The 24,457-nt window shown below is 45.3% G+C and overlaps 1 protein-coding gene and 1 non-coding gene across 2 annotated transcripts in view; one reads left to right on the forward strand and one right to left on the reverse strand.

The window, feature by feature from the left end:
• The window catches only part of INO80 (INO80 complex subunit), a 101,851-nt gene extending 85,113 nt beyond the window's left edge, over positions 1 to 16,738 (forward strand). Inside the window, exons 29-35 of the mRNA XM_008587712.1 lie at positions 6,922 to 7,080; positions 7,708 to 7,810; positions 8,582 to 8,670; positions 11,029 to 11,184; positions 11,498 to 11,657; positions 12,774 to 12,989; positions 15,148 to 16,738. Coding sequence (XP_008585934.1) covers positions 6,922 to 7,080; positions 7,708 to 7,810; positions 8,582 to 8,670; positions 11,029 to 11,184; positions 11,498 to 11,657; positions 12,774 to 12,989; positions 15,148 to 15,365 — 1,101 coding nt within the window. The 3' untranslated portion in view covers positions 15,366 to 16,738. The remainder of the gene's footprint in view (positions 1 to 6,921; positions 7,081 to 7,707; positions 7,811 to 8,581; positions 8,671 to 11,028; positions 11,185 to 11,497; positions 11,658 to 12,773; positions 12,990 to 15,147) is intronic.
• On the reverse strand, positions 12,396 to 12,469 carry TRNAI-GAU. The gene has a single exon. It is a non-coding gene; the product is annotated as a tRNA-Ile (tRNA).
• Positions 16,739 to 24,457: the final 7,719 nt, after the last annotated feature.

Below are 24,457 nucleotides of genomic sequence, written 5' to 3' on the forward strand. Positions count from 1 at the left end.
TAAAACTGAATACAATTTTAAATATTTATTATTTTACTTAAAAATAAGCCCATTACAGGGCCGGCCCGGTGGCGCACTGCTACAGTGCGCCGCTTGGGAGTGCGGCGGCGCTCCCGCCGAGGGTTCGGGTCCCACATACAGACCGGTTCCCGCTCACTGGCTGAGCGAGGTGCGGGCGCAACACCGAGGGTTGCGATCCCGTTGCCGGTCCCGGTCCGGTACGGGCACAACACTGAGGGTTGTGATCCGTTGCTGGACACGAAAAAAGACAAAAAGGAAAAAAACTAAAAATAAAATAAAATAATAAAAACAAAGTATCCGTCTTTTTATGCCCAGTCTCCTTGAAGGAATAACCTACATGTCTGAACGGGAGAAGAATAAAGCATTCCTTTTGAATCTCAGAATTATTCTCAGGATTCAAATGTATTTAATAACAGTTTCAGCAAGCATGAGATTTAAAAATAGAGAAATAGGGAATTGTTTTATAAAAGTCATGACTATAAAAATGTCACTATGTGGTGCTTCTCTGTGAAATAGAGAGCATCAAAATCCCCACAAGTATGAGGAAGATGCAAACTCAGGCGGGTCATGGAGAAATGAGGTACAGGGGTGAAAAGGCTTGAATAGACTCAACAGTGGCAAAGCTGGACCTAGATCCTGTGTTTCTCAGTTTCCACTCCTAGGCTGTGTCCACTCTTTTTCCTTATTAACTACTACACCATAGAACTACCTGCCTTCAAGAATAAAAAAAAGAGGGGGCCGGCCCGGTGGCGCAATGCTACAGTGCGCCGCTTGGGAACGCGGCGGCGCTCCCGCCGAGGGTTCGGATCCCACATACAGACCGATTCCCGCTCACTGGCTGAGCGAGCTGCAGATGCAACACTGAGGGTTGAGATCCCGTTGCCGGTCCCGGTCCGGTACGGGCGCGACACTGAGGGTTGCAATCTGTTGCCGGACACGAAAAAAAGACAAAAAGGGAAAAAAAAAAAAGAGGTTCTGTAATATCACTAACTATAAATCATAAGACCCGGATGTCCATTTTTGGCATCTAACCTCTTCTAAAGTGTAAGCTCCCTTGAATGGCATACAAAGCTCTTCACTTGTGGCCTTCATCTACCTTTCCAATCTAACTGCCAGACCACTTTCACTTCCAAAATTAATGTCCCAGAAATAATGATTGACATGTAGTTTCCTGAACACTCCACGCTGTATCATACTGTCACATAAACTGTTCCCTCAGCCTAGATCATCCTCCTGTTAGCCTCCTCTATAACCTGGTAAACTTCTGTTTGTTCTTTAAAGCCCCATTCAGGTGTCAACATTCCTTCCCAGACCCCTCCTTCTACTCAAGTTAATCATATTATATTGTAAGTAATTATTTTACACACTAGACTTCAATCTCATCAATGGGAGGAAGTATCATAACTTTGTATTTCTATTGCCTGGAAAAGTTTGTTTGTTCATTGATGCATTCGTTCATTTGTTCATTCATTTCTTCAACAAATGTTTAAAGAGCATTCACCAAGAATCCAGCACTCTTTTAGACGTTAGGAATTTAGCACACAACAAAACGAAGTTCCATTTCTGTCCTCATAGTTACCAGAAATTACATTTTTGTTGGGAGCTGGGTGGGGGGGAATAGTATAAACAAATTTTAAATACTAATAATATGTATTATGAATATGTAATATGCTATGAAGAAAAATAATTAGCAGGTGATAGAATAATCAGGGATTTCTGTTTTATATGGGTTGTTAAGGCTTCTCTGATAAGGCGACATTTGAGCCAAGATCTGAAGAAAGTGAGGAAGCAAGCCAAGTGTATATCTGGCAGAAAGAAGAGTGCTCCAGGCAGAGGAGATAAGTACAAAGTCCTGAAGTGAGAACGTGCTTGGTATATTCAAGCAACAGCAAGGAGTCCAGTGTACATGGAACAGAATCAGTGAGGGAGGAGAGTGGTATGAGACAAGTATTGTGGAAGTAGATCATGTAGGGCTTAGTAGGCCATGATAAGGACTTTCAGAAGGGGGCCCATTGGAAGAATTTCAGTAGAAGAGTAACATGATCTGGCTTGGGTTTTACATGTATCCCTCTGGCTTCTGTCTGGAGTGGAGGAAAGAAAACACTATAGGGAGAAAGGAAGAAGCAAGAGGATGAGTTAGGAGTATCAGACATTAAGTGTCACTGTCACCCAGGCAGCAGGGTTTGGAGTTCAGGAGAAAGATTGGGTCTGAAGATGTATTTTGGGATTAGCAGGTCATAGATGACATTTAAGACCATGAGGCTTGATGAAGCCACTGGGGAGATCTAGCATAAGTTTATTTTATTAAAATGTATTTCCCTTCTCAGCTTGCCTGTCTTAGGTTTGGTCTATGGTTTTCTTAAGGAATAGTTCCTCTTGAGGGTCAAGAAAATAAGCAGATTTGAAGGGGGAGATCTGCATCATACTTCCAAGGTTCATTTAGTTTACCCTGTGGGGATAAGGAGCTCCTGCTAGCCACAAAGAACCAAAGTAGGACTAGGCCCCTAATCCATAGCTAGAGAAATAGATGTAGGAATTCCTTTTTCATCCTGGGGACTAAAGAGAGGCTCCAAATGCACTGTATTCTGAATTCCAAAATAACTTACATTTTAAATTTTGGGGAAGGCTTGGGGATTCTCTTGTAAATTAGAAAATCCTAAATACTCCTTAGAAAAATGGGACAGCAAACTGCAGCCTTGTAACACCAAGGTCAAGAGTTCGGATCCCAGTACTGGCCAGCTTCCAAAAAAAAAAAAGAAGAAGAAAAGAAAAATGGGACAGCAAGATTGCAATTCCTTGGTTATGCTGTGTGTGAACTCATTATGGGTGTGTGTGTGGGGGGGGGTATTAGAGAAACAATAGGTTGGGCCGGCCCGGTGGCGCACTGCTACAGTGCGCCGCTTGGGAAGCACGGCGGCGCTCCCGCCGAGGGTTCGGATCCCACATACAGACCGGTTCCCGCTCACTGACTGAGCGAGCTGCGGGCGCAGCGCCGAGGGTTGCGATCCCGTTGCCGGTCCCGGTCCGGTACGGGCGCGACACTGAGGGTTGCAATCCGTTGCCGGACACGAAAGAAGACAAAAAGGGAAAAAAAAAAGAAACAATAGGTTTAGCTGCTTGTCTTGACATTTTTCCTTTGCCCTGAGATTTATTTAGCTTTGGGAGATCCCCAGAACCATTTATGGACAAGGAAGAGGTTAGTCAGCCTAAAATGTCAGGAAAGACTTAATGTCTCCTGATTGAGAATACATATGTAAACATGTATTTGTAAACCGTTTCTTCCATTCTATTAGTAAAATAATGATTTTAACAAGTGACAAATAGTAGCTGGCCCTTACTGTCTATGTTCTTTGTGTATTCTTCCTGGAGTAGGGATATATTTGCATTTAACTCTGTTTAGTGAGGGGTTGTTATAAACTGCACTGTTTAGGGCTGGCCTGTGGCTCACTCGGGAGAGTGCGTTGCTGATAACACCAAGGCCATGGGTTCAGATCCTATATAGGGATGGCTGGTACGCTCACTGGCTGAGTGTGGTGCTGACAACACCAAGCCAAGGGTTAAGATCCCCTTACCGGTCATCTTTTAAAAAATAAAATAAAATAAACTGCACTGTTTGTTTTTGTTTCTGTGTCAGACCTGTTTTAAATGCATATGTAGGGCCGAGCCCGTGGCGCACTCAGGAGAGTGCAGTGCTGGGAGCGCAGCAGTGCTCTGGCCTCGGGTTCGGATCCTATATAGGGATGCCGCCAGTGCACTCACTGGCTGAGCGCCACGCAGCCGATCTCAAAAAGGACAAATAAATAAATAAATAAATAAATAAATTTTTTAAAATGCATATGTGTAGAGAGAATGAGGAGCTTTTTTTCCCCTTAGTAGCAGTATGAGAAGCCCATACAGCTTTTAGCTCTCCCAAGGGCTGAACATCCACCCACTCTCTTGGGAGAAAAAGCTCCACCCTCCAAGTGTTAGTCCAACTTTTTCCGGTTGTTCCTCTAGAAATTTTCCTGTTTTCCATTTCACTCCCTTATCCCCTGAAACTCCCTGTTATTGACCTATATAGGCAGGCCCGTCCACCCCATCGCAACTCCCACCTTCCTCCACCCTCTCCCCTGCTCCCTTTCTCAGTGCCTGCTCAGCTTTGTGTTTACAACTTCATGAAGGTGCTGACTATTAATATATTTCCCCTTAGTCATTGCTGGGCCACGCTCTGTAGATTGACGTGCTTAAATCTTCCCTGGTTAAGTCACTTATTCTAGTCCTTTAATTGTTATTTGTTTTTTTTCTAGAATATCTCACTGAGCTCCATAAACACTATTACTAAATACAGGTCATCTCTCCCGCTGTGGTCCCTTGTCTTCCCCAGCACCCCTCCCCACTTCACATCATGGGTGATTCAGTATTCATTTGGTTGTCAAATTAGATAATAACCATATATCTATCTTGTTTTTTGGTTCTCCCACTCATATTCTTGTTTTAACCTATTAGCTTATACATATTTCATATTTTTCTCTGTGTATTTTTCTGAACAGAATCCTATTTTATCCTCTTTTTCTCCGAAATTTCCCACCTCCTTTAACTCATTTAATCTACTAAATTTGGATTTTTTTGAAGTTAAATTTTAAACCTATTTCCTTAGGCTTTAATCTTCTTGTTGTTGTGAGCTCAGAATACCTCAAGTTGAATCAGGTTTGGTTGCCACTGAGACTTCTAGGAAAAAATGTAAATGTTAAGACAGTTCCTATGAAATGATTCAGAATATACACCTCTCCATTATGAATTCATGCTGAACCATTGCCTAGGCTTGGACAGCTCAAGCTCAAGGTACTGTTGTTTGGGTGTGACATCAGCCCTCAGTTTACATATAGTCATTTTGGTATGTTGTGCAAGTAATGTTACTCCCAGTCCAACTGGAGGTCTCCTTTTTAACTCTGTCCTCAACTTTCTTTGTTCCCCATAAAAGTTTAAACCGGACTTTGCAGAATTTTACATGTTCCATTTGAAACTCCAAAATGTCCTGTGGTCAGGTCCCTGTGTTCCTGTAGAGTGACAAGCATTGTGGACTTCCAGATCTTAGGTCTGTAGACACTGTGGAATAATAATAAGCTTTCACAATGACCTTTTCTTTGGCTGGCAGTTGGCAATTTTCTCCTCAAGGATTCCAACCTATGCTAAAAATTGCAGGATTATACCTCATACAAAAGCAAGACAAAAAGGACACTATAAGAAAGAGCCAATGGAGGTCCTTATTAGTAGAGACAAGAGCATTGAAAATGCAGATGCCTTTTGTCCATCTTTACCAAAGTTCTGAATTCTGCAGAGAATAGCAGAAGAATTGCTTCCATGTTTAAGTGAGAAAATAAATAAATTACTTAGGAATAGTGTTAAGAAATGGGAAAAGCATCATAGACAAAGAGTTTCAGGAATGACTCACTCTTTTAAAAAGTTCACATGAAATAATTGGACGCTCATAGAAGACAGTCAGTGATTAAGTGGGGACTTGGCCCAAGGTAGGTAGGCAATGTAGCATTGTTACTAGTACAGGTTGTGGAGGGAGACTGTTAGGTCAAACCCCAGCCCAGCCACTCACTGTGATCTAAGGCCAGATTCTTCCTTATTTGTAAGATGGAGGATATATATAGGGTTTTTGTGAGAACTCAGTGAGATTTATATGTACACTAGTGCCAGTAGGCATAGGGATAGAAAAAGGAGATGTCATTGTAGATGAGAGAAATCAGGGTGGCCTTCCTGGAAGTGATGAAGCTTGAACTGAACTTAAAAGGACCAATACAGAGTTGAGGGATTCTAGGTCAGAGAAATAACTCAAGCAAAAAGAGGTACAAACCAATGTAATATAAATGAGGAATACTGAAGAGACCCATCCTACTAAAAGGAGGAGCATATTTGTGTTAAGAAAGAAGGGGTAATGAAGTTGGCTCAGTATAGGAGGGCGTGATTATTTAGGGGAGTTTGGGCTTGACATGTTAGGGCATAGCCAGCAGAGAGATGGAATAGCCTATTGTAATACCCAAGGTAAATGGAAGAAGAAAGAGACTGAGATCTAGGAAGCCTGCTGATCTAACAGAGCACTAGTGATCCAGATGTAGGTAGTGAGGGCCTGGTCCAGGATGGTGACAGTGGGACTCTGGAAAGGACAGATTCATTTCTGAAGAAGCACTGGCTAGATTTGGTGACTTGATTGGATATAGAGGAAGATGCGTGAGACATGAGGGCCATTTTGAACTGGGATTCTTTCAGGAGGTCCACAGTGTTGGATAGTAGCCTCAAGGGCAGAGGACCAAGGAGTCTGTTGGTTTTAGGATCACTTGGCGGTAGTACATTTTGTTGTTGTTTGTTTCTTGTTCAGCAAACTAGAAGTAGCTTCCAGGGAACCCTTTAACCATTCTGTTCTTGGAATTCATGGGGTCTCTTTCCATGTAACCCCAATGTTAAAGAGGAGGCTTTCCCATCCCTCACATCTTAGCCCCACCACTTATTTAGGCTGTGTGACTTGGATAAATTCTCTAATTCCTTTGTACCTCAGTCTCTTGATCTGTAAAATGGGGGTCTTAATAGTACCTAAATCATGGTGATTGTGGGATTTAAGTAAGTTAATACATTTAGAATAATGACTGCAGTAAATGTTAACTTAATATTATTGCCACTCCCTGTTTTTAAATGAAGACTATGGAAAAAAGTCAGGAGTGTGTCTTTTGTCCTGGGCAAGTGAAAGAGTGACTTGGTCTTATGAGATTTATATCTTATCTTAATATCATAGAAAGAATCTGACCCTGTTGACACCAGACAATTGCAAACACAAGTGTAGCTGCGTTGCTCTCAGAATTTCTTGCTCTGCCCTGAGAGTTCTAAAGTTTTTGCTGTATTCTCATCCTGCCTGTGCAGGTGATTTTCTATGATAGCGACTGGAACCCCACTGTGGACCAGCAGGCCATGGATAGGGCCCACCGCTTGGGGCAGACAAAGCAGGTTACTGTGTACCGCCTAATCTGTAAAGGCACCATTGAAGAGCGCATTCTACAGAGAGCCAAGGAGAAGAGTGAGGTAAGCACAGGGAAAAAGAATTACTGTACTGCCAGAGAAAATGGGAAGTCCTACCACATTGACTAGACTAAGGCTATTTAAGACTCTTTTGCCTTTCATTGGTTATGAAGCAACTGGAATTTCTTCTCAACAGAAAGTAAAATCAGGTCTTGTATAGTAGCAGTCTTGACTGCCCTGGCCATGCCTTACTCCCTTCCACTAGCATGGTATCCGTAGCCAAGATTTAGCTGTGGTTTATGTGGAGATTGACACCAGTAATGCTCTCATGTTTGACATACTCTTACATTCAGAGGAAGAAGGAATGACATTTTAGAACTCTCATTATAGTACTCTTACCTTATCTGCCTCTGAGTTGTATGCCAAATTTGCTGGTTTCCAAAGAAATTATTTTTTTGGTTTTTTCTATCCTGATTCAATATTATTGGATTTTCTAGCTATCAATTAGCAGTCCCAAGCCAGGAAGTTTTCATTTCCTTTCTGTTGGATGAATAATGAGAGCCAGTCAGATGAATGAGAAAGAAATAGGTCTCACCTGAGTAGCGGGTTGAAAAAATGTTTATTTCTTTGTGGATATTTGCCATAAGGGAATGGATGTCTGGAGGTGATGTTTTGATTTGCTTTTTGTAGATTCAGCGAATGGTGATTTCGGGTGGGAACTTCAAACCAGATACCTTGAAACCCAAAGAGGTGGTTAGTCTTCTTCTAGATGATGAAGAGCTGGAGAAGAAACGTATGTACTCTGAACCTCTTTCTGCTCTCTCCTCTCTAGCCCCACACATCTGAGAATGGAAGGGGTATTTGGCTGTGTGCCAAGGTAGGCAAAGCCAAATGCTATATTTGGAGAGAAACATTTTTATATTAATACTTTATGTTAAGAACCAAACAAGAATTTGTTGTGGAGTAGAAGCCAAAATTTGTATTTTAGAAGTAAATATAACTTCAAATAAGCTTAGCTTGCACAAGGAAGGCTATACTCATTCCTCAGCAGTAATGAATTTACTCTTCTGCCCAGAGAAATGTTTTTATGGGGAAGTTGGAGAAGTACATTGTTGTAACCATATAAACCCTTCTCCCATGTGTTTCTGGCTTTTGAGAACTTTGGGTTTCAGATTTATCCTGTGAGCTTCCGAGGACTTCCATAGCATTACATCAGAAAATAAGCTCACATTTGCCAGCGCTTTCCAAAAACCTTTTGGAACTCTACAACCACACTTGATCTGTGCAATGCAGAGATATTAAAAGGCGGAAAAGGAAAGTGGGGTGGGGAGAGACAAGGCAAGGCTCATAATAATTAAATAGAATCATGGCTTGAACCCAAAAGCTGTCAAGAATTCAAGAACTCTGTTCTTTCTCTGAGTTAGAAAATCACGTTATCTGTCTTAAACAGGTAGAAGTCATACCTCGGAACATAAACGTCAGAGGATATGGCCACCTTAATTTCAGAAAATGAGGATTATGATTGCTACAGGTACTTCATCAGATCTTCTGATTTTCTTGGTAGTGAGACTGCGGCAGGAAGAGAAACGGCAGCAGGAGGAAACCAACCGAGTGAAAGAGCGCAAGCGCAAGCGGGAAAAATATGCAGAGAAGGTATCTCCAGCCTGGGGTGGTGGGTAGGGGCTGGTGGGACATGGGATGCTTACAGAAAAGGCTTCAGGGTACATGGCTTATTGTCTTGGATACTGGTTGGGATCCAGCTCCAGATGTGTGTGATTAGCAGCAGTTCTGGGCTGACTGATGTTTGATCAGGAGAAATGCAGCCTTGGTAGACATGTACTTGCCACACAGATCTACCCTGTCAGTGCTCACAGTTGAATGATGGAAACCATTTGTCAGGGCTATTACAAAGCATAAGGCTAAAATGTGGGTAACATGGATGTTACTTAAATATATTATTAGATTCCATAGAATCTTAGAAAAGGCCTAATAGTTCCTTCCACCATAATTCTGCTAGTGTACAATTCAGTGTCATATGCCATTGGAAAAATAAATCCCTGGCCAGTCTGTTCATCTGTTTTTCTCCAATTCACGTCATGTATTTGAGCTGTCTTGTGTCTCCCTTCTGACTTTTCCTGCCTGAGCCTAGCAGGCAAGGGCTGTTGTTTCCCTACATTTCTCCCTATCTTGCTGTTTCTACTAAAGTATCATATCAGTAATTCTTATCCCTGGTCTTTACTGACATGTAAATTGGAAGTGAGACCTTCAGGACTTACTCTGAGTAAGAGTAAGCTCATTAGTTCTCACTAGGTTCCAAACTGGTTATAACCCAGGGCTGTGGTTTGGCACCATTTAACTTGCTTTCTGTTTTTTTCTGATGGGTTTGGCTTACCTTTGGGTTGTACTATCCTTCCCATCTTCACCAGCCCTAGACGGGCTCCTAATCTTGAACAAGTTAGCCACATGAGCTTCAGACATCTCTATGGCTCTGCCCTCAAATCCCATCCTTGTCCATGCCCCATATTCCTGGCCTGTTTGGTTTGCCTGAAGCATATTATCTGCCACATTTTCAGACTGTTCTGTTTTAAGTGTAAGTTGGCTTTTGCCCCTTGTCCAAGCTTGTATTGGGTCTCATGTCCCTGTGGCAGTATGACATTGATGGTCAGGAGCCCAGGAGCCTATCTATATAACATCATCATCTTCTAGTAGATGTGTAAGTTCTTCCTGTTGCAAAATTTACATTCTTAGGGCCAGCCCGTGGCTCACTCGGGAGAGTGTGTTGCTGATAACAGCAAGGCCACGGGTTCGGATCCTACATAGGGATGAACAGTTAGCTCACTGGCTGAGCGTGGTGCTGACAACACCAAGTCAAGGGTTAAGATCCCCTTACCAGTCATCTTTAAAAAAAAAAAATTTACATTCTTGATTAGACCTGCTCTAAGCAGAACTCTTTTTATCCTGAAGGATGGTCGTGGTACTCACTTCATTTACTAAGATCGAAAATCGTAGGAATGAAGGATCAGGATCCTCCTAGCCTGGGCTGCCATCTCTACCCATTTCCCCAGGCTCTCTTTTATGACTCCAGTCTCAATCATCTAACCCATTACTTATTACTCTTTAAAATAAAAATAGCTTTAACATTCAGAAACAATATCAAAGAAGAAAAGGTGGTTTTTTCACATAGGACATTTTAGGGTTTACAGTTTGCATCAGATATCATCCCTGTTCTAAGCATAAAATAATAGCTTCCCAGTGATAATATAAACGCACAAAGGCATAACCATATTAACCCTACTAGAGGTGTAGATACAAATGCAGTGGTGCAGTGAATGGATGAGATGCCTAGATATGTGCAAGCACATTCCGTGATTCCAGGTCCCTAATCTGTGACAGAGCCCTACTGAACTTGGTTCTAGAACTACTTAGTGTAGGTCAGTAACTCAGCCCTTGAGAATTTACATGTAAATTGAGGAAATAGCGACAGAAGCAACCCATTATTCCTGGATATAAGGCTTTCATTCTCCTTATGCATATTTAAAACATGCAGAGCAAAAAAGGACATGCATCTTCTCAGTTTGGCTGTGAACCTAAAACTGCTCTAGACAGTCTTTAAAAAAAAAAAAGAACAGATGTGCAGAAAATATATTGAAAGCACTGACCCACAATTTTGTGGGACTTCATTCATTTCGCCCTGATAAGTGCTGCTGCTTGGATGTGCTGGAGTCTAGCCACGCCCGTTGCCCCATGAGGATCAGGCTTAGTATGGCTCTGGTTCAGTGCAATGGCCTACCTTTAAACTCTGTATTACTATGGTAGAATGCACATGAACTCTTATTAAACCATCTATTTCCTCCTTCCTTATGAGTTTTTTCTTTCTTAAAAATATGCTAATTGAGAAGTTTATAAAGTAAAGAATAAAAGTTCTGTTATCATTTTTTTTCCCTAATTCTGCTTTTCTCTTGGGGCGTATCTTTATGCTTTTTCTGTATTTCCTGATTTGTGTGTTCCCAGAAGAAAAAGGAAGATGAATTGGATGGGAAAAGGAGAAAAGAAGGTGTGAACCTGGTGATCCCATTTGTTCCCTCGGCTGATAACTCCAACCTCTCTGCTGATGGAGACGACTCCTTCATTAGCGTAGACTCGGCCATGCCCAGTCCTTTCAGTGAGGTGAGGCTCCTTTTAGGTGCTTTTATCACAGCAGTGGGGACTGCATCTTGACCTTGGAGAAGGGACACATGGCTGAGGAGCCTTTGGTTCTCCTGGAGTCCTCCTGCCTTGTAGAAGGGAGGGGTTGCATGTGGGGTCCATAAGGAGAAAAACAAAGGAGGACAGGCTGGCTTCTTGGAAGCCAAAGCAGGGGATCTCAGCGTCAACAACCAAGCAGGAGGGGCAGATAGTGACAAGCCTTGTGAGGCATGCTGTCACCTGGAGCGAGGGCCATGGCTGTGGGCACTGGTGAACTCGGCTCTTTCTCATCTAGATCTCCATCAGCAGTGAGCTGCACACTGGCTCCATTCCCCCTGACGAGAGCAGCAGTGACATGCTGGTCATAGTGGATGACCCAGCCTCTTCTGCCCCTCAGTCTCGAGCCACCAACTCTCCTGCTTCCATAACAGGCTCTGTCTCAGACACCGTGAATGGTAAGTGATGCTGCTATCGCCTACAGCTTAGGAGATACTGCCTTGAGAAAAGCATTGGTTTGGTTGTGGGTAAGTCCTGATTTCTTCTAGGATAATGGCATTTTATTTTTTCTTTGAAGAAGAATAGAATGGACCGAAAAGGTTGTATAGGCTTTTTCTTTCAATAGCCCTGTCAAGTGAAAGGAAGAGAAGGTTTAGGGAAAGAGAAATGAGAACTTTATAAAGATTTAAAACTTCGAGATAAATTGGATGTTTAAAAAAAAAAAAAGAAAAGAAAAAAGTCATCCCGTCTTTCATATTTCATCCTTATTTTTGCTAGTATTTAATGAAAATTAGCTTCTCTGGGCCTTTCCCCACTTTGTTGTGTGGAGCCCAGTGTTGCTGCTGTTTCTCAGGGAGCTCTAGGTTTAAAACTTGGGACTAAAAGTTGACTCTCTAGGGCAGAAGCAGGACAATTCCAGGTAGCAAATCCCTGGGGTTTATTTAGTAATGTGCTTGGGTTTTTTTTTTTTTTTTTTTTTTTTTGTGACCAGACGTACCACGCTCAGCCAGTGAGCGCATCGCACCGGCCATCCCTATATAGGATCCAAACCCACGGCGGGGGCGCCAACGCGCTCCCAGCGCCGCACTCTCCCGAGTATGCCACGGGCTCGGCCCTAAAGATGGGATTTTTTTTTTTTTTTTTGTCTTTTTCGTGACCGATGTGCTTGGGTTTTTTGCTTTTGTTGTTTTGGCAGCTGACCAGTACAGGGATCAAACCATTGACCTTGGTATTATCAGCACCACGCTCTAACCAACTGAGCTAACTGGCCAGCCCTTAAATTAACATTTTGAAGAGATTCATTGGGCCTGCCCGGTGGCGCACTGCTACAGTGCGCTGCTTGGGAGCGCGGTGGCGCTCCCGCCGAGGGTTCGGATCCCACATACAGACCAGTTCCCGCTCACTGGCTGAGCGAGGTGCGGGCGCAGCGCCAAGGGTTGCGATCCCGTTGCCGTCCCGGTCCGGGCGCGACACTGAGGGTTGTGATCCATTGCTGGACACGAAAAAAGACAAAAAGGAAGAAAAAAAAAAGAGAGAGATTCATTTTTTTCCTCTTGGCCCATTTGTTCCAACAGGAATTTCTATCCAGGAAATGCCAGCTGTAGGACGTGGTCACTCAGCCCGAAGCCGAGGCCGCCCCAAAGGTTCAGGAAGCACAGCCAAAGGAGCAGGGAAAGGCCGAAGCCGGAAGTCCACGGCAGGCAGTGCCGCCGCGATGGCAGGAGCCAAAGCAGGGGCTGCAGCAGCCTCTGCAGCTGCCTATGCTGCTTACGGGTACAACGTGTCTAAAGGTACGGAGGCCCAGGGTGGCTGCAGGCTCCATTCTGGTCAGAAACAGACAAAATTTTATTGAGTGTTCTGCCAGGTAGAACATGTAGGATACACCCCAGCGGGGAACTTCACCAGAGCCCAGACTGGGGTTCTGCTTCTTTGCATTGAGCAGTCTTACCTCTCCCCTTGCCCTTTTGACTTGGTACAGTGCTATCTTTGAATTGGAAGTAGCTGTGAAAAGAGAGAGTAGAATCATGATCTATACTACCTTAAACATTCAGAATTTTATCTGAATCAGTTCCTTCAAGAATTGTTTTTCTTCCTAGGCTTTTTTCTGAGACCCATATTTCAGTAATCTAGGCTAGCATAGTTGACATTCATCCAGCTGTGTGATTCCTCACCTTAGGTATTAAGCACCTGCTGTGTACATAGAAATATAACACATGGACCCTGCTGTTGAGTGTATAATAGAAGTGAGATAGAGAAGCTGTGCATAGAATATGTTTGTCAGCAATACAAGGCAATATACAGACAAGTGAAAAGAGAAGGAAGGCTTAATTGTGGTTGTAGGTCAGAAGGAGGAGGAACCATGTATTTGCCGGTGCATTTGCCAGGCTGGAATTCAGAAAAGAGAAGGATAGGGAAGGATTTGGACTGGCGACAGAAAGTTCGCAACAAACAAGGCATATTGGGGGTAACTGAGCAGGTCAATCAGGTTTTGCTGAAGAGGAGCTGAGAGAGTCAAGGTTGAGAAGACATGGCGAGACCTGATGGACAGTAGCTTAGCAGGTGTATGACGAGGGTCTAGGGACAGTTTGGAAAGGAAGTTGTGGGCCGGCCCATGGCTCACTCGGGAGAGTGCGGTGCTGATAACACCAAGGCCTCGGGTTCGGATCCCTATGTAGGGATGGCCGTTCGCTCACTGGCTGAGCGTGGTCCTGACAACACCAAGTCAAGGGTTAAGATCCCCTTAGCGGTCATCTTTATAATAAAAAACAAAAAAAAGGAAGTTGTGACCAGGACATGTGAAGGATGATTAGAGCCATGGAATGCAGGACATATGAACATGATGATTTATTGAACTCTCTCCCCATTCAAAACATTGGCTTAGAATTAGCTCTTAGGATTCTTGTAGCAAGTAGACAATGTTTGGCCTGTACTAAGTGCTCAGTGAATGTTGATTTTCACCTCCCCTTTCTCCTACTGCAGGAATCTCAGCTTACATTTATTAGTTCATTCAGGAAATATGAATTATGGTTGCCTAGGCTAGTATTTCTTAACCCTTTGCCAGTTCATCACACCCTTGAAAAACAGCAGTCATGCCAGTAGTCAAGGCTGCCATGGCAGGGCCTCACCATGGATGGGGCAGAGTATGATGCTCATCAGGGTTTCTTCTGGAAACCTGGAGTGAGAAGAGAGCACAGGGGTAGAGCAGCACAAGAAAAGTCAGCAATGCTTGGTAACCGGAAGTGGACACTAAGGTAAAGAATTGGGTAGGAGATTGTCTGCAGTTCCACTGTGGATAAGGAGAGACTTGTCTGCTCACCAAGCACTTAGGATTCTCTTTCATGAAAGTAAAACCAGCACACAAGAAACAATTGAAGAAACATATTAGACATATGTTATTAGATGTAAGTGGATTTGGCTCATACTGGGAAAAAGGAAAGTTCACTGTAACCCAGGGAGCTATCACCGATGAACGGGGATTTGAACTGGGTCCTTGAAGAGACAGGGCTTGAAGAGCAGGGGTGGCTGTGCCACTGGCCAGACTTACTGGGGAGTAGAAGACATCTTCTGTGAAATTTTGAAGGAAAGCAGCTAATCACATGTGGTATCCCAAGAAAGAAGAAAAGAAACATGCATTAGTGCCTAGTAAGTTACAGCTCTCGTCCTACAGCCTTGGCATCCCAGATTGTATAATGTGTGCTCTGTCCAGAGTGCCAAGATGACATTTACTTTCTGTGGATGAAGTAACGTGGAGAAGCCTAGGTAAATGTTTTCTCTTAAGAACCTATCCCTCTTACTGAAAAGAAAGCAGATGTGCCAAGGAGTTGGCAAGAAGACAGGGAGGGATTCCCCACTGCTTTTCCATCCAGACTCTGGTAACTAACACTGCAGGCTCCAAGGCAGGTCGCTCGGGATTGGTGCTTATTCACTTCTCTTTCTCCATCCCCACAGGAATCTCCGCCAGCAGTCCACTGCAGACGTCCCTTATTCGGCCTGCTGGCCTTGCTGACTTTGGACCTTCAAGCGCCTCTTCTCCCTTGAGTTCCCCTTTGAGCAAAGGAAATAATGTTCCTGGGACTCCCAAGAGCCTTCATGTGACCAGCAGCCTCGCCCCAGACTCCCTGGTCCGGAAACAGGGCAAAGGCACCAACCCCTCTGGAGGATGGTAACCATCTAGGCCCTCCATCTTCCTTCAACCAAACCAGGGGCTAGAACCCTAGCCTGCAAATGGTCTTTGGATGACTTGCCCAGTGCAGCATCTCACATCCTGAGTCAGAGGGCGGAGATGACCAGTTGCAGCAAGGGAAAGACAGGCGGGTGCTTGGTGTGAGCACTTTTTCACCTGTGTCTCAGAAGGAGTGCTCTGGGGTTGCCTATAGGAAGAAGGGCCAAGGACAGGGATCAGCCCCATGGCATCTCAGATGAACTTTATGGTCAAGTCTTAAACCTGTTTACTGGGGAAGGGCCTGACATAGACCCCCTTGAGATGCTCAGGCACACTGTCTCCATCCCCATTCCACTCTTTGGCTCTAACCATGTCCCTTGCAAAGGCTCCACAGGTGCTGTGAAGAGCCTTCCATAGTGGAGATTTCTCTTAAGGCTGTGATTTCCTGTAGGGCTAGGAAGGGAGGAAATCATGTGCCTGGTTTCCACAGTCTTTGGGCAGCCCCCCAGGTCTTCAAACCCCATTTGCCAGAGTGTCATTGTTGAAGAGAGCAGTGAGTGCGAGACAATGTGGTGGCTTAGAAGGATGACAAAGGCGAGAGGAAACGTACCCACAGGCAGTTGTTTTCCTAGCATTTCCTCTCCTGTCCTGCATGGTTCATACCAGAGAACCTTCAGGTCCCACCAGCAACAGTAGCAGCAGCTCCCACCCAAGGGACTCTCAGTAGCCAGTAAAGAGACCAGGAGCCACCTCAATCAGCAGGACATCCTCACTGCTCCTCTTGCAGACTTCCCTTTGCCCATCCTGAATGCACAGTCTCCCCACCCTTGCCCTTCAGCCCCCTGCTTGGCTGTATGCACTGTCTGTATTGCACTGAGAAAGGAAGGGACAGCAGGAGGGAGGTGGAGAGAGAGGGTAAGCTTGGCACTGACCCTCCCGCCCCAGCCCCAACAGCCTGAGCCTGCTGCCCTCCAAGAGAGGCAAAGGGGTGGTGTTTGCATGGGAGGTGTTTCTGCCTGCCTCTGCCTAATGTCCCTGGTGGAGCAGGTGCTTTTGGGCAGGCTAGCCTCTAATTTGCACACCTGAAAATCGCGGAATTGAGTTTAGATAGATTGATTTTTAAACCTTTTTTTGGAGTAGAGGTTGTAGGGGAATCATTTAATTTAAATCATTAGGATTCCTCTGCTCAAACCCAGACTCCTATGTACAGATGCTATTTAGAGGGAATCAGAAAAATGCCAAGCCTTTTTTCTCTTTGAATGTGCTGTCTATTTTTATAACTGAACTTGTACATATGTATAAAGAGAGACACATCTTTCTTTTACTAACTGGATAAAAAAATCTTAAATAAAAAGGAGTGAGATAATTTTATGTAAATTAGAGTGTCTGTGGTCTTTGCAGCTGCCTCTCCTTGGGGGCAAAGTAGGGCCCTTGAGGGATGTGGCAAGATAAAGGGAAGGCTCTGAGCCCCAGCATTGTTTCTGTGATTGGAGAGGATAGGATTAGTGGGACAGGGAGTGGACTATGGGTGTTTCCTCAGTGGCAGTCTTAATTGGGCTTAGGAATTTGACTCTGGCCATCAGAGAGGAGGCTTGACCTAGTGCCTGACATGCATTAGGCAAGACCCTTGTGGTGTGGACCCTTTATTACTAAGGACATAAACTCCAGGACTTAGGTGTGGGCACCTTGGCCTGCTCAACCATCAGACAGAGTTACATAGTGGTAATCTTAATACTGTGTTCTCAAAGTTAGCTGTAAAAATCATGAAAGGAAACATGTTCCTAGGGATTCTAAAGACATCCAGGCTTTGAAAACAGCTCGGTGATCCGTTGGAAAACAAATACTAGTTTCCAGCCTGGACAGGTGTCAGTGTTTGTGATTGAGCTAAAACACTAATGTGCTCTTGCGTCACCTTTGAGCAGGACTCCTGCTGTTCTGAGTGCTGGCTGTGTGGCCTCCCTAGCTTTGGCTCACCCTGCACACTGTGGATCAGGGTGGGTTGGTTCATGGGCAGCTGCTGCTCACCCATAATCACAAGGTTCAGCCTTTCTACATTTTGTTGATCTCAAGTAGCACTATCAGATTCTCTAGGCCTTTTTTTTTTCCTTGCCCAAGGACTCACACAGAACAAACCAGCATCAGTTTCCCAATTCACCATGCCCTGTGGCCATTACCATTGTGGCTGTTGTGACCTAGTGAGTCAGCAGACCCATTAGGATGGGTCCTTTCCATTTTCATCTCTCAGCAGGGCCCCCAAGTGACATTCCTGCTAGAATCTTGCCAAGTTTAATAGCAGCTGCCTGTCTAAGGACCTGACAGCCCTGAGATCCTCGAGCAGATTCACTCATATGTTTAGCCTAGTGCTCTCTCCTGAAAAGGGTGTAAGTTTTAGATCAGAACCCTCTAATCTTCTCTGTTTCCAAACATACTATAATACTCCCCATTCACCCATTTTCAATCCAATTCCTGAAAAAACAGCTGACATACCATATTGAGTCATGCTTATAGCCTTCATGTCTCCCCTCACCTGTCCCTCCCTTGTCTGGAGTAGAGGGATAGGACCTGAATCTTTAAAGTGAAAGTTTCAAGCTCATTAATAACGAGTCCAGTCCCCAAGCCATACCCCGTCTACCCACTTTCAGGACATATCCATCTCCCACATGTAAGACAGCCCAGCTCTCATCTGTGAACACAAGAAGCAAGCTCCTTAACACAGAAAAAAAGCTGGGGAGGTCTTAGCCTCACTAACAGTGTCCCTCAGTAAGCCCAGTGCTAGATACAGGTCTGGGCTACATCATGAGGCAGTCCCTTTGGCCAGGGTCACCTTGCCACGTGAGCCAGCTCTAGGATCCCTAGGTAAGTGTGGATTTTAAGATGGTTGGTCTGTATGAAAATCTGGGGTCTGCGTTGGACTCACTACCACAGCCTCTGGGCCTAGGGGTTTGTTGAAGCACCCGGGACTCTGGAGTCGCACTCCTGGGTGGGGTTGGGCTGTGCAGGAGGTGGGTAGTATGGACTGAGCGATAAGCTGGGTGTCTTCTGCATAGTCTTGCCTTGGTGTCTGCAGGTTTGTTTGATCCATGGAGCCCCATTGCTGAGTTTTGAGTACAGTCCACATGCCCTCACCCCTGTGTCCCTCATACCAGCCCACCTAGCCATTAGAAACATCTCCTCATGGGCTGGCCAGTTAGCTTAGTTGGTTAGAGCATGGTGTTATAACACCAAGGTCAAGGGTTCAGATCCCCATATTGGCCACCCACCAAAAAGAAAAAGAAACATCTCCTTAGTTCCCTTAAATGCACAATCGAGCTCCAACAAGATTAGTGGGTTTTAGCTGTCCCATGGGTTTTAAAAATCCTCAGATGTGCCTACATGGCTGTTGTGAGTGATATAAGGGCGTGGCCTGCCCTAATGCTTTCACACACCTGGGAAGGAGTTCAGCTGTTGCTTGGGTCTCTACAGGAGTAAAGTTCCCCAGATTTCACTTGCTGGAAGAACTTGAAGGACAGAAAGGAGGAGGTGATGGTGAAGATGATGGAGATGTGACACAAGATGAACAGGCCTGATTACTGAGCCACCAGGGACGAATTATGGAAACTATATAGAGGCTGAAAAAAATGTGGACCTAAATGCTCAGAAGCTCCTCAATTAGATTTATTTTAAAAATCAATAGGAATGGGCCGGCCTGTGGCTCACTTGCGAGAGCGTGGTGCTGACAACACCAAGTAAAGGGTTAAGATCCCCTTACTGGTCATCTTTAAAAAAAAAAAAAAAACAATAGGAACGGAATAAATAATTCCAGTGGGATGGTGGATGCACAGAGCAAACCAGCATTAGCAAAATGGCAAAATTCATAGGGCGTTGAAGTTGTACTTCGAGAGCTCAGACGTCTAAGGATGTCCAAAGGAAATGTGAAGTTTCCACAGCCACCAGAAGAACCGTCATGCAACAATTTTAGTGGATCTCAAACTTGTTTTAAATCAACAACTCTCTACTCATCTTAATGTCTTGATTAAATATCACAATGCAAAATACCCACAAATTAAATAAAAACTCCAGCTGATAAACATGACCTGAACATTTGTAAGAATATATTCAACATACGTACACCCATTGTGTTTTCAGGTAACAGGAGGAAAAATGCAGCACAAACTGTTTTTCTCATGTTAAGGCACCATCATTTAAACATAAACATGGAGTACTCACAATAGAATTTAGGTTTATGAGATGAAAGCATGGCATGAAGTGTCAGATAGCAGAGGAAGCATGTGTGTTTCTGAAACATAAAAATCTCAGGAAGGAAAAACAGAAATGGCATGCTTTATCCATCTTGCTTAGTGAAAGACCTGCAGTTGAAATCGTTTAAAGTAGTAGGTACAATGAATATTGTCCCAAATTGTGTTAACTTTTGAAGGGGCATGGGTGCTGACTACTAGTAGTATCAAAAATATGTTCAGAGGGGGGCCGGCCCGTGGCTCACTCTGGTGAGTGTGGTTCTGATAACACCAAGGCCACGGGTTCGGATCCCATATAGGGACGGCCGGTTAGCTCACTGGGTGAGCATGGTGCCGACAACACCAAGTCAAGGTTTAAGATCCCCTTACTGGTCATCTTCTAAAAAAAAAAATATGTTCAGAGGGATAGCGGTTAGCTCACTTGGTTAGAGTGTGGTGCTGTTAACACCAAGGTCAAGGGTTCGGATCCCCATACCGGCCAGCTACCCCTCCCCCCCCCAAAAAAAATATATATGTGTGTTCAGGATTGTTTTAATACCATATTTATAATTTTAAAAAGGGGAGGAGATTGATGAATTTCTGTTAAATGCTGTGCCTGTGTTACATGTAACAGACATGGTAAATATTTGTTTAGTCTTTAACAAATCATGCATTTAAGTGAAATCAGCAAAAAAGGAAATAGGCATATAAATGTGATTTGAGATTAAAATTAGTCTTAAAATGTAAATGTGGGGCCGGCCTGGTGGCGCACTGGATAGTGCGCCGCTTGGGAAGCGCGGCGGCGCTCCCGCCCGAGGGTTCGGATCCCACATGCAGACCGGTTCCCGCTCACTGGCTGAGCGAGGCGCGGGAGCAACACCGAGGGTTGCGGTCCCGTTGCAGGTCCCCGGTCCGGTACGGGGGCAACACTGAGGGTTGCGATCCGTTGCCGGACACGGAAAAAGACAAAAAAAAAGACAAAAAAAAAAAAATGTAAATGTGGAACATTTCCTTCCTTAAAAAAAACCTCAGCTGTAAGAAAAAATAATTTGAAACAAAATTTCTGAATCATTTCTTAAGGTGATGCTTCTCAAACTTTAATACACACACGAATCATCTTGGGAGCTCCTTAAAATGCAAATTTTGTTTCCAGGTCTAGGGTGAAGCCTGAGACTGAATTTCGAGCAAGATCCCCAGTGATGGCCCTGCTGTTAGTCCTTGGACCACACCTGGAATAACCTTCCAGCCCTGCCTATCAGAATAAACTCTTATCTTTGCTTGTATGCCCCCATCCCAGCCAGGAAGCCCTGGGCAGAAAATACAACTTTATTTTTTCTATGATTCAACTTAATTCACCTGATGACAAAAAATGTAATACTATCATTTCCAGGAAAATTCAGTCCCATAGGTGTTTTTCAGTTTTCTTTTTCATTTTAAAACTGTCAACTCAAATTTCTCCATCACTGTCTTCCTCTCCTGGGTAGCACCTCTGTTGGGTATGTCAGGTATGAGAGGTCTCTGATTTGCTGCTGTTTCTCTCCTGTGTGGCCTCCGCCAAGATGCACCCCCCGTCTTTGATTCGCTGGAGCGTCTGTGATCCCTGGACTCTGTTTCTTGTGCCTTATGTTCTTGTATCATGTCCACCAGACTCCTTCAGGGTCAGTTAGCTTTCTCAGCTAACTCCTAAGGCCCTCTCAGGGGCATAGAGAAATTTGGCTGCTCTCCCATGCTTTTCTTGAGACTGCTAGATAGTGGTGAAACCCTGCAACACAGGAAGCAGCCATGGTTAGTACTGGCTGCCCAATTCAGCCATCTTCATGATGCACATTCAAAGCACTTGGGTGTGGAGGGATGGAGAGGGCAGGTTCTGTTCTAGAGAAAGCAGAGCCTGACTGTCTTGAAACTGTGCCCAGGGCTAGCCAGTTGGCTCAACTGGTTAAGCGTGGTGCTGATAACACCAAGGTCCAGGGTTCAATCCTTGTACCAGCCAGCTGCCAAAAAAAAGAAACTGTGCCCAGGTGTTTGCTGTATGGTAGCAAATGATGCCAAGAAAGGTATCTGCCTGGGGGAGAGACCCCCCACATAAAGACCCCTGAGAACTCAGGGGTGGCAGACCTACTGTTGGGGAAATAGAATAATTTAATCAGGCCCCCTCACCTGCCCGTCCCACTGGGGGTGGTGCGGCACATTCTTTGTAAATAAGTTGTGTGGGCAGAGTTGGTGCGCATGTGCGCCGCCGCACCTTGGCTGGCGACTGCCTTGGGAGTCCGCCCGCATGGCCATGCTCTGGAACATGTATGGCTTCCAAGGACCTTTTGGTTGGCTACCTAGCTCATAGACCTGCGTGTGAAGGGTCTGGGGACCCAGCCTGGTGTGTGAAGGGTTTGTGACCTAGCCTGGAACAGATTTGAGGAGTCTGTGAGCTCCAGATCCAGCCCTAGCTCTACAATTGGCCCAGTTGGCAGGATTATAGGCAGGTAAAAGAGCCCGACACCTACACATTTTCCACCCAGGAAGTGTCTGGGGCAAGGACCCCCAGGATCAGGATATGGAGATGCCAATCCCAAGTGACAGTCCCCAGGACAGGGTGTAAGAGAAGGTGGAAGGAAAGGGGAGGAGGAGAGAGGACACTCCTCAGGCCCACTTCCTAGTTGTCAAGGGACCTTGAGGACACCAGGCTTCTGGCCTCTTCCTGTACTCCCATTTCTTGCTTCAGGGAAGCACTCAGCTGGCTTCCCTCTCCTCTGTAGAACTGCCACCACCCACTCTTGCTCTAGTACCTCTCCCTTGTGTCAAGCTGCTATGGGATGGACGCCTGGTTCTCTCCCAGCTGCTGCCAAAAATGAGCATCCTGCTTTTTTTTTTAATTAAGAGTTTTCCTGCTCATCAAAACAAGGACACCAGGAATAACAGTACTGGATACAGGGAGTTACAAAGCTTAAGGAACTATCTCACAGTTCTCATGGAGTGCCTGGTCTACAGTTCCTGGCAACTTGGGTGAGAGAAACAAGGATTCCTGAATGATAGGCTCCCTGACCCTTACTTCCCTCCTCCTAGAGAGCTAAGAATTTCTTCCCAAAGGATGGGGGGCAGGGAGGATGTGCTCCTGTGAGCACCCCACGCAGGGCCTATGCCCCTGCTCTCCTGCCCCTTGGGATTTCCTTGTCCTGAGACCCAAAGCTCAAGATTGGGGATTGGGCTGCAGTAGCTTCAAGGGAAGAGGGAAGCAGGAGTACAGAGGTTCAAAGTGGCAGGAGGAAGTGGGATGTTTTCTAAGCTCCTCTAGCCCAGCTGATGGCCCCCCTGGAGCGGCTGTCTAGGAGAATGCCCAGGAGCAGCTCAGAACATCTCCTGCCCTCTGCCCCCTCCAGTACACAACCACACACCCCCACCCTGAATCAGAGTCCCACCCCGCAGGTGTTCCTGGCTGCCAGAGAAGAGGAAGGAGCTCCCCTCACATTTCCCAGGTGAGGGGTCCCAGAAGACTCTGGGCAGTTCCATGCCCCCTTGAAGAGATGGTGCCACTTGCCTGGTAATATCTGAGGAGGGCAGTGGGGAGAGGGGGAGATCAAACCGAGTGGATTGTCAGTGTAGGTCAGTTTCAGTGGCCTTAGTTTGCTCCCAGCCCGACAGGTTTGGAAAGGGCAGCATAAACTCCCTTATCCAGAATTTTTCTGAATAGCTAAGTCTTTCAGAGAGCTGACATTGTAACTTTTTTAAGCACCAGAATTTATCTTGGTTAGAACTCTCTTTAAGGAATTTTATGAATGTCAGTGCTTGGTTAAACAGAACATACTGAACACAACCTTTCCTGAGGGCTTGGGTCACTGCAATGTGACTACTGTTTGTCCAACACTGAATTACAGTTTTGTTTTGTTTTGTTTTTTGTCTTTTTCCGTGTCCGGCAACAGATCGCAACCCTCAGTGTTGCCCCCGTACCGGACCGGGGACCGGCAACGGGATCGCAACCCTCGGTGTTGCTCCCGCGCCTCGCTCAGCCAGTGAGCGGGAACGGGTCTGTATGTGGGATCCGAACCCTCGGGCGGGAGCGCCGCCACGCTCTCAAGCGGCACACTTATCCAGTGCGCCACCGGGCCGGCCCTGAATTACAGTTTCACTAGCACAATTCTTAAGTCGATTTTGAATAGTTCCTGTGCCAGCTGCCTCTGTGTTTTTGTGACTATATGAGGCAGTCCCTCCCTTTTTCTGATTTGTCTTTTCTTTTTTTTTTTTTGTCCTTTTTGAGACGGGCCACACCGCGCTCAGCCAGTGAGCACACTGGTCATCCCTATATAGGATCCGAACCCGCGGCAGGAGCGCTGCTGCGCTCCCAGCGCTGCACTCTCCCGAGTGCGCCACGGGCTCGGCCCCTGATTTGTCTTTTCTAAATTCTCAGGGGCTTGAAAGCCATCTTACCTAACTCAGAACTTCTGAACCAACAAAAAGAACTCCACAGAGGGAATGGTGGGGTGGAATGTCCTAGGAATTAGGTAACCGAGCTTCGGAGCTTGCTTCCTGTCTGGCTGTCTTCTGGCCCTCTGCTGGAGCCCAGTACCTGAGTTCTGGATAAGTAAAGTGTTCTACATCGGCATGTTCTGGTTTGAACCAGTTCACTAAAGTTGGCTGATTTTATTTTACTCTCTTCTTTTTATCCTTAAAAACAAAACAAAACCAAAGAATGTATAGATCAATGTAAACACCTAGGAAGAGCCAAAGTGTCTAGGTGGTAGATCGGTGCATGCTCACTCTTGGAATTCAATCTGAAGGCAATGTAAGCAAATGTAGTCCATCATCAGAGTTTAGTAGGAGCAAGGAAAATGAAATGCGTGAGCTCAAAGGCTAGTGTCATTGAGCCTGATCATCTCCACTTCCCTGTGCTTCA

This window comes from Galeopterus variegatus, unplaced genomic scaffold (genome assembly GCF_000696425.1).
Source record: "Galeopterus variegatus unplaced genomic scaffold, G_variegatus-3.0.2 Scaffold119, whole genome shotgun sequence".
Taxonomy (NCBI): Eukaryota; Metazoa; Chordata; class Mammalia; order Dermoptera; family Cynocephalidae; genus Galeopterus; species Galeopterus variegatus.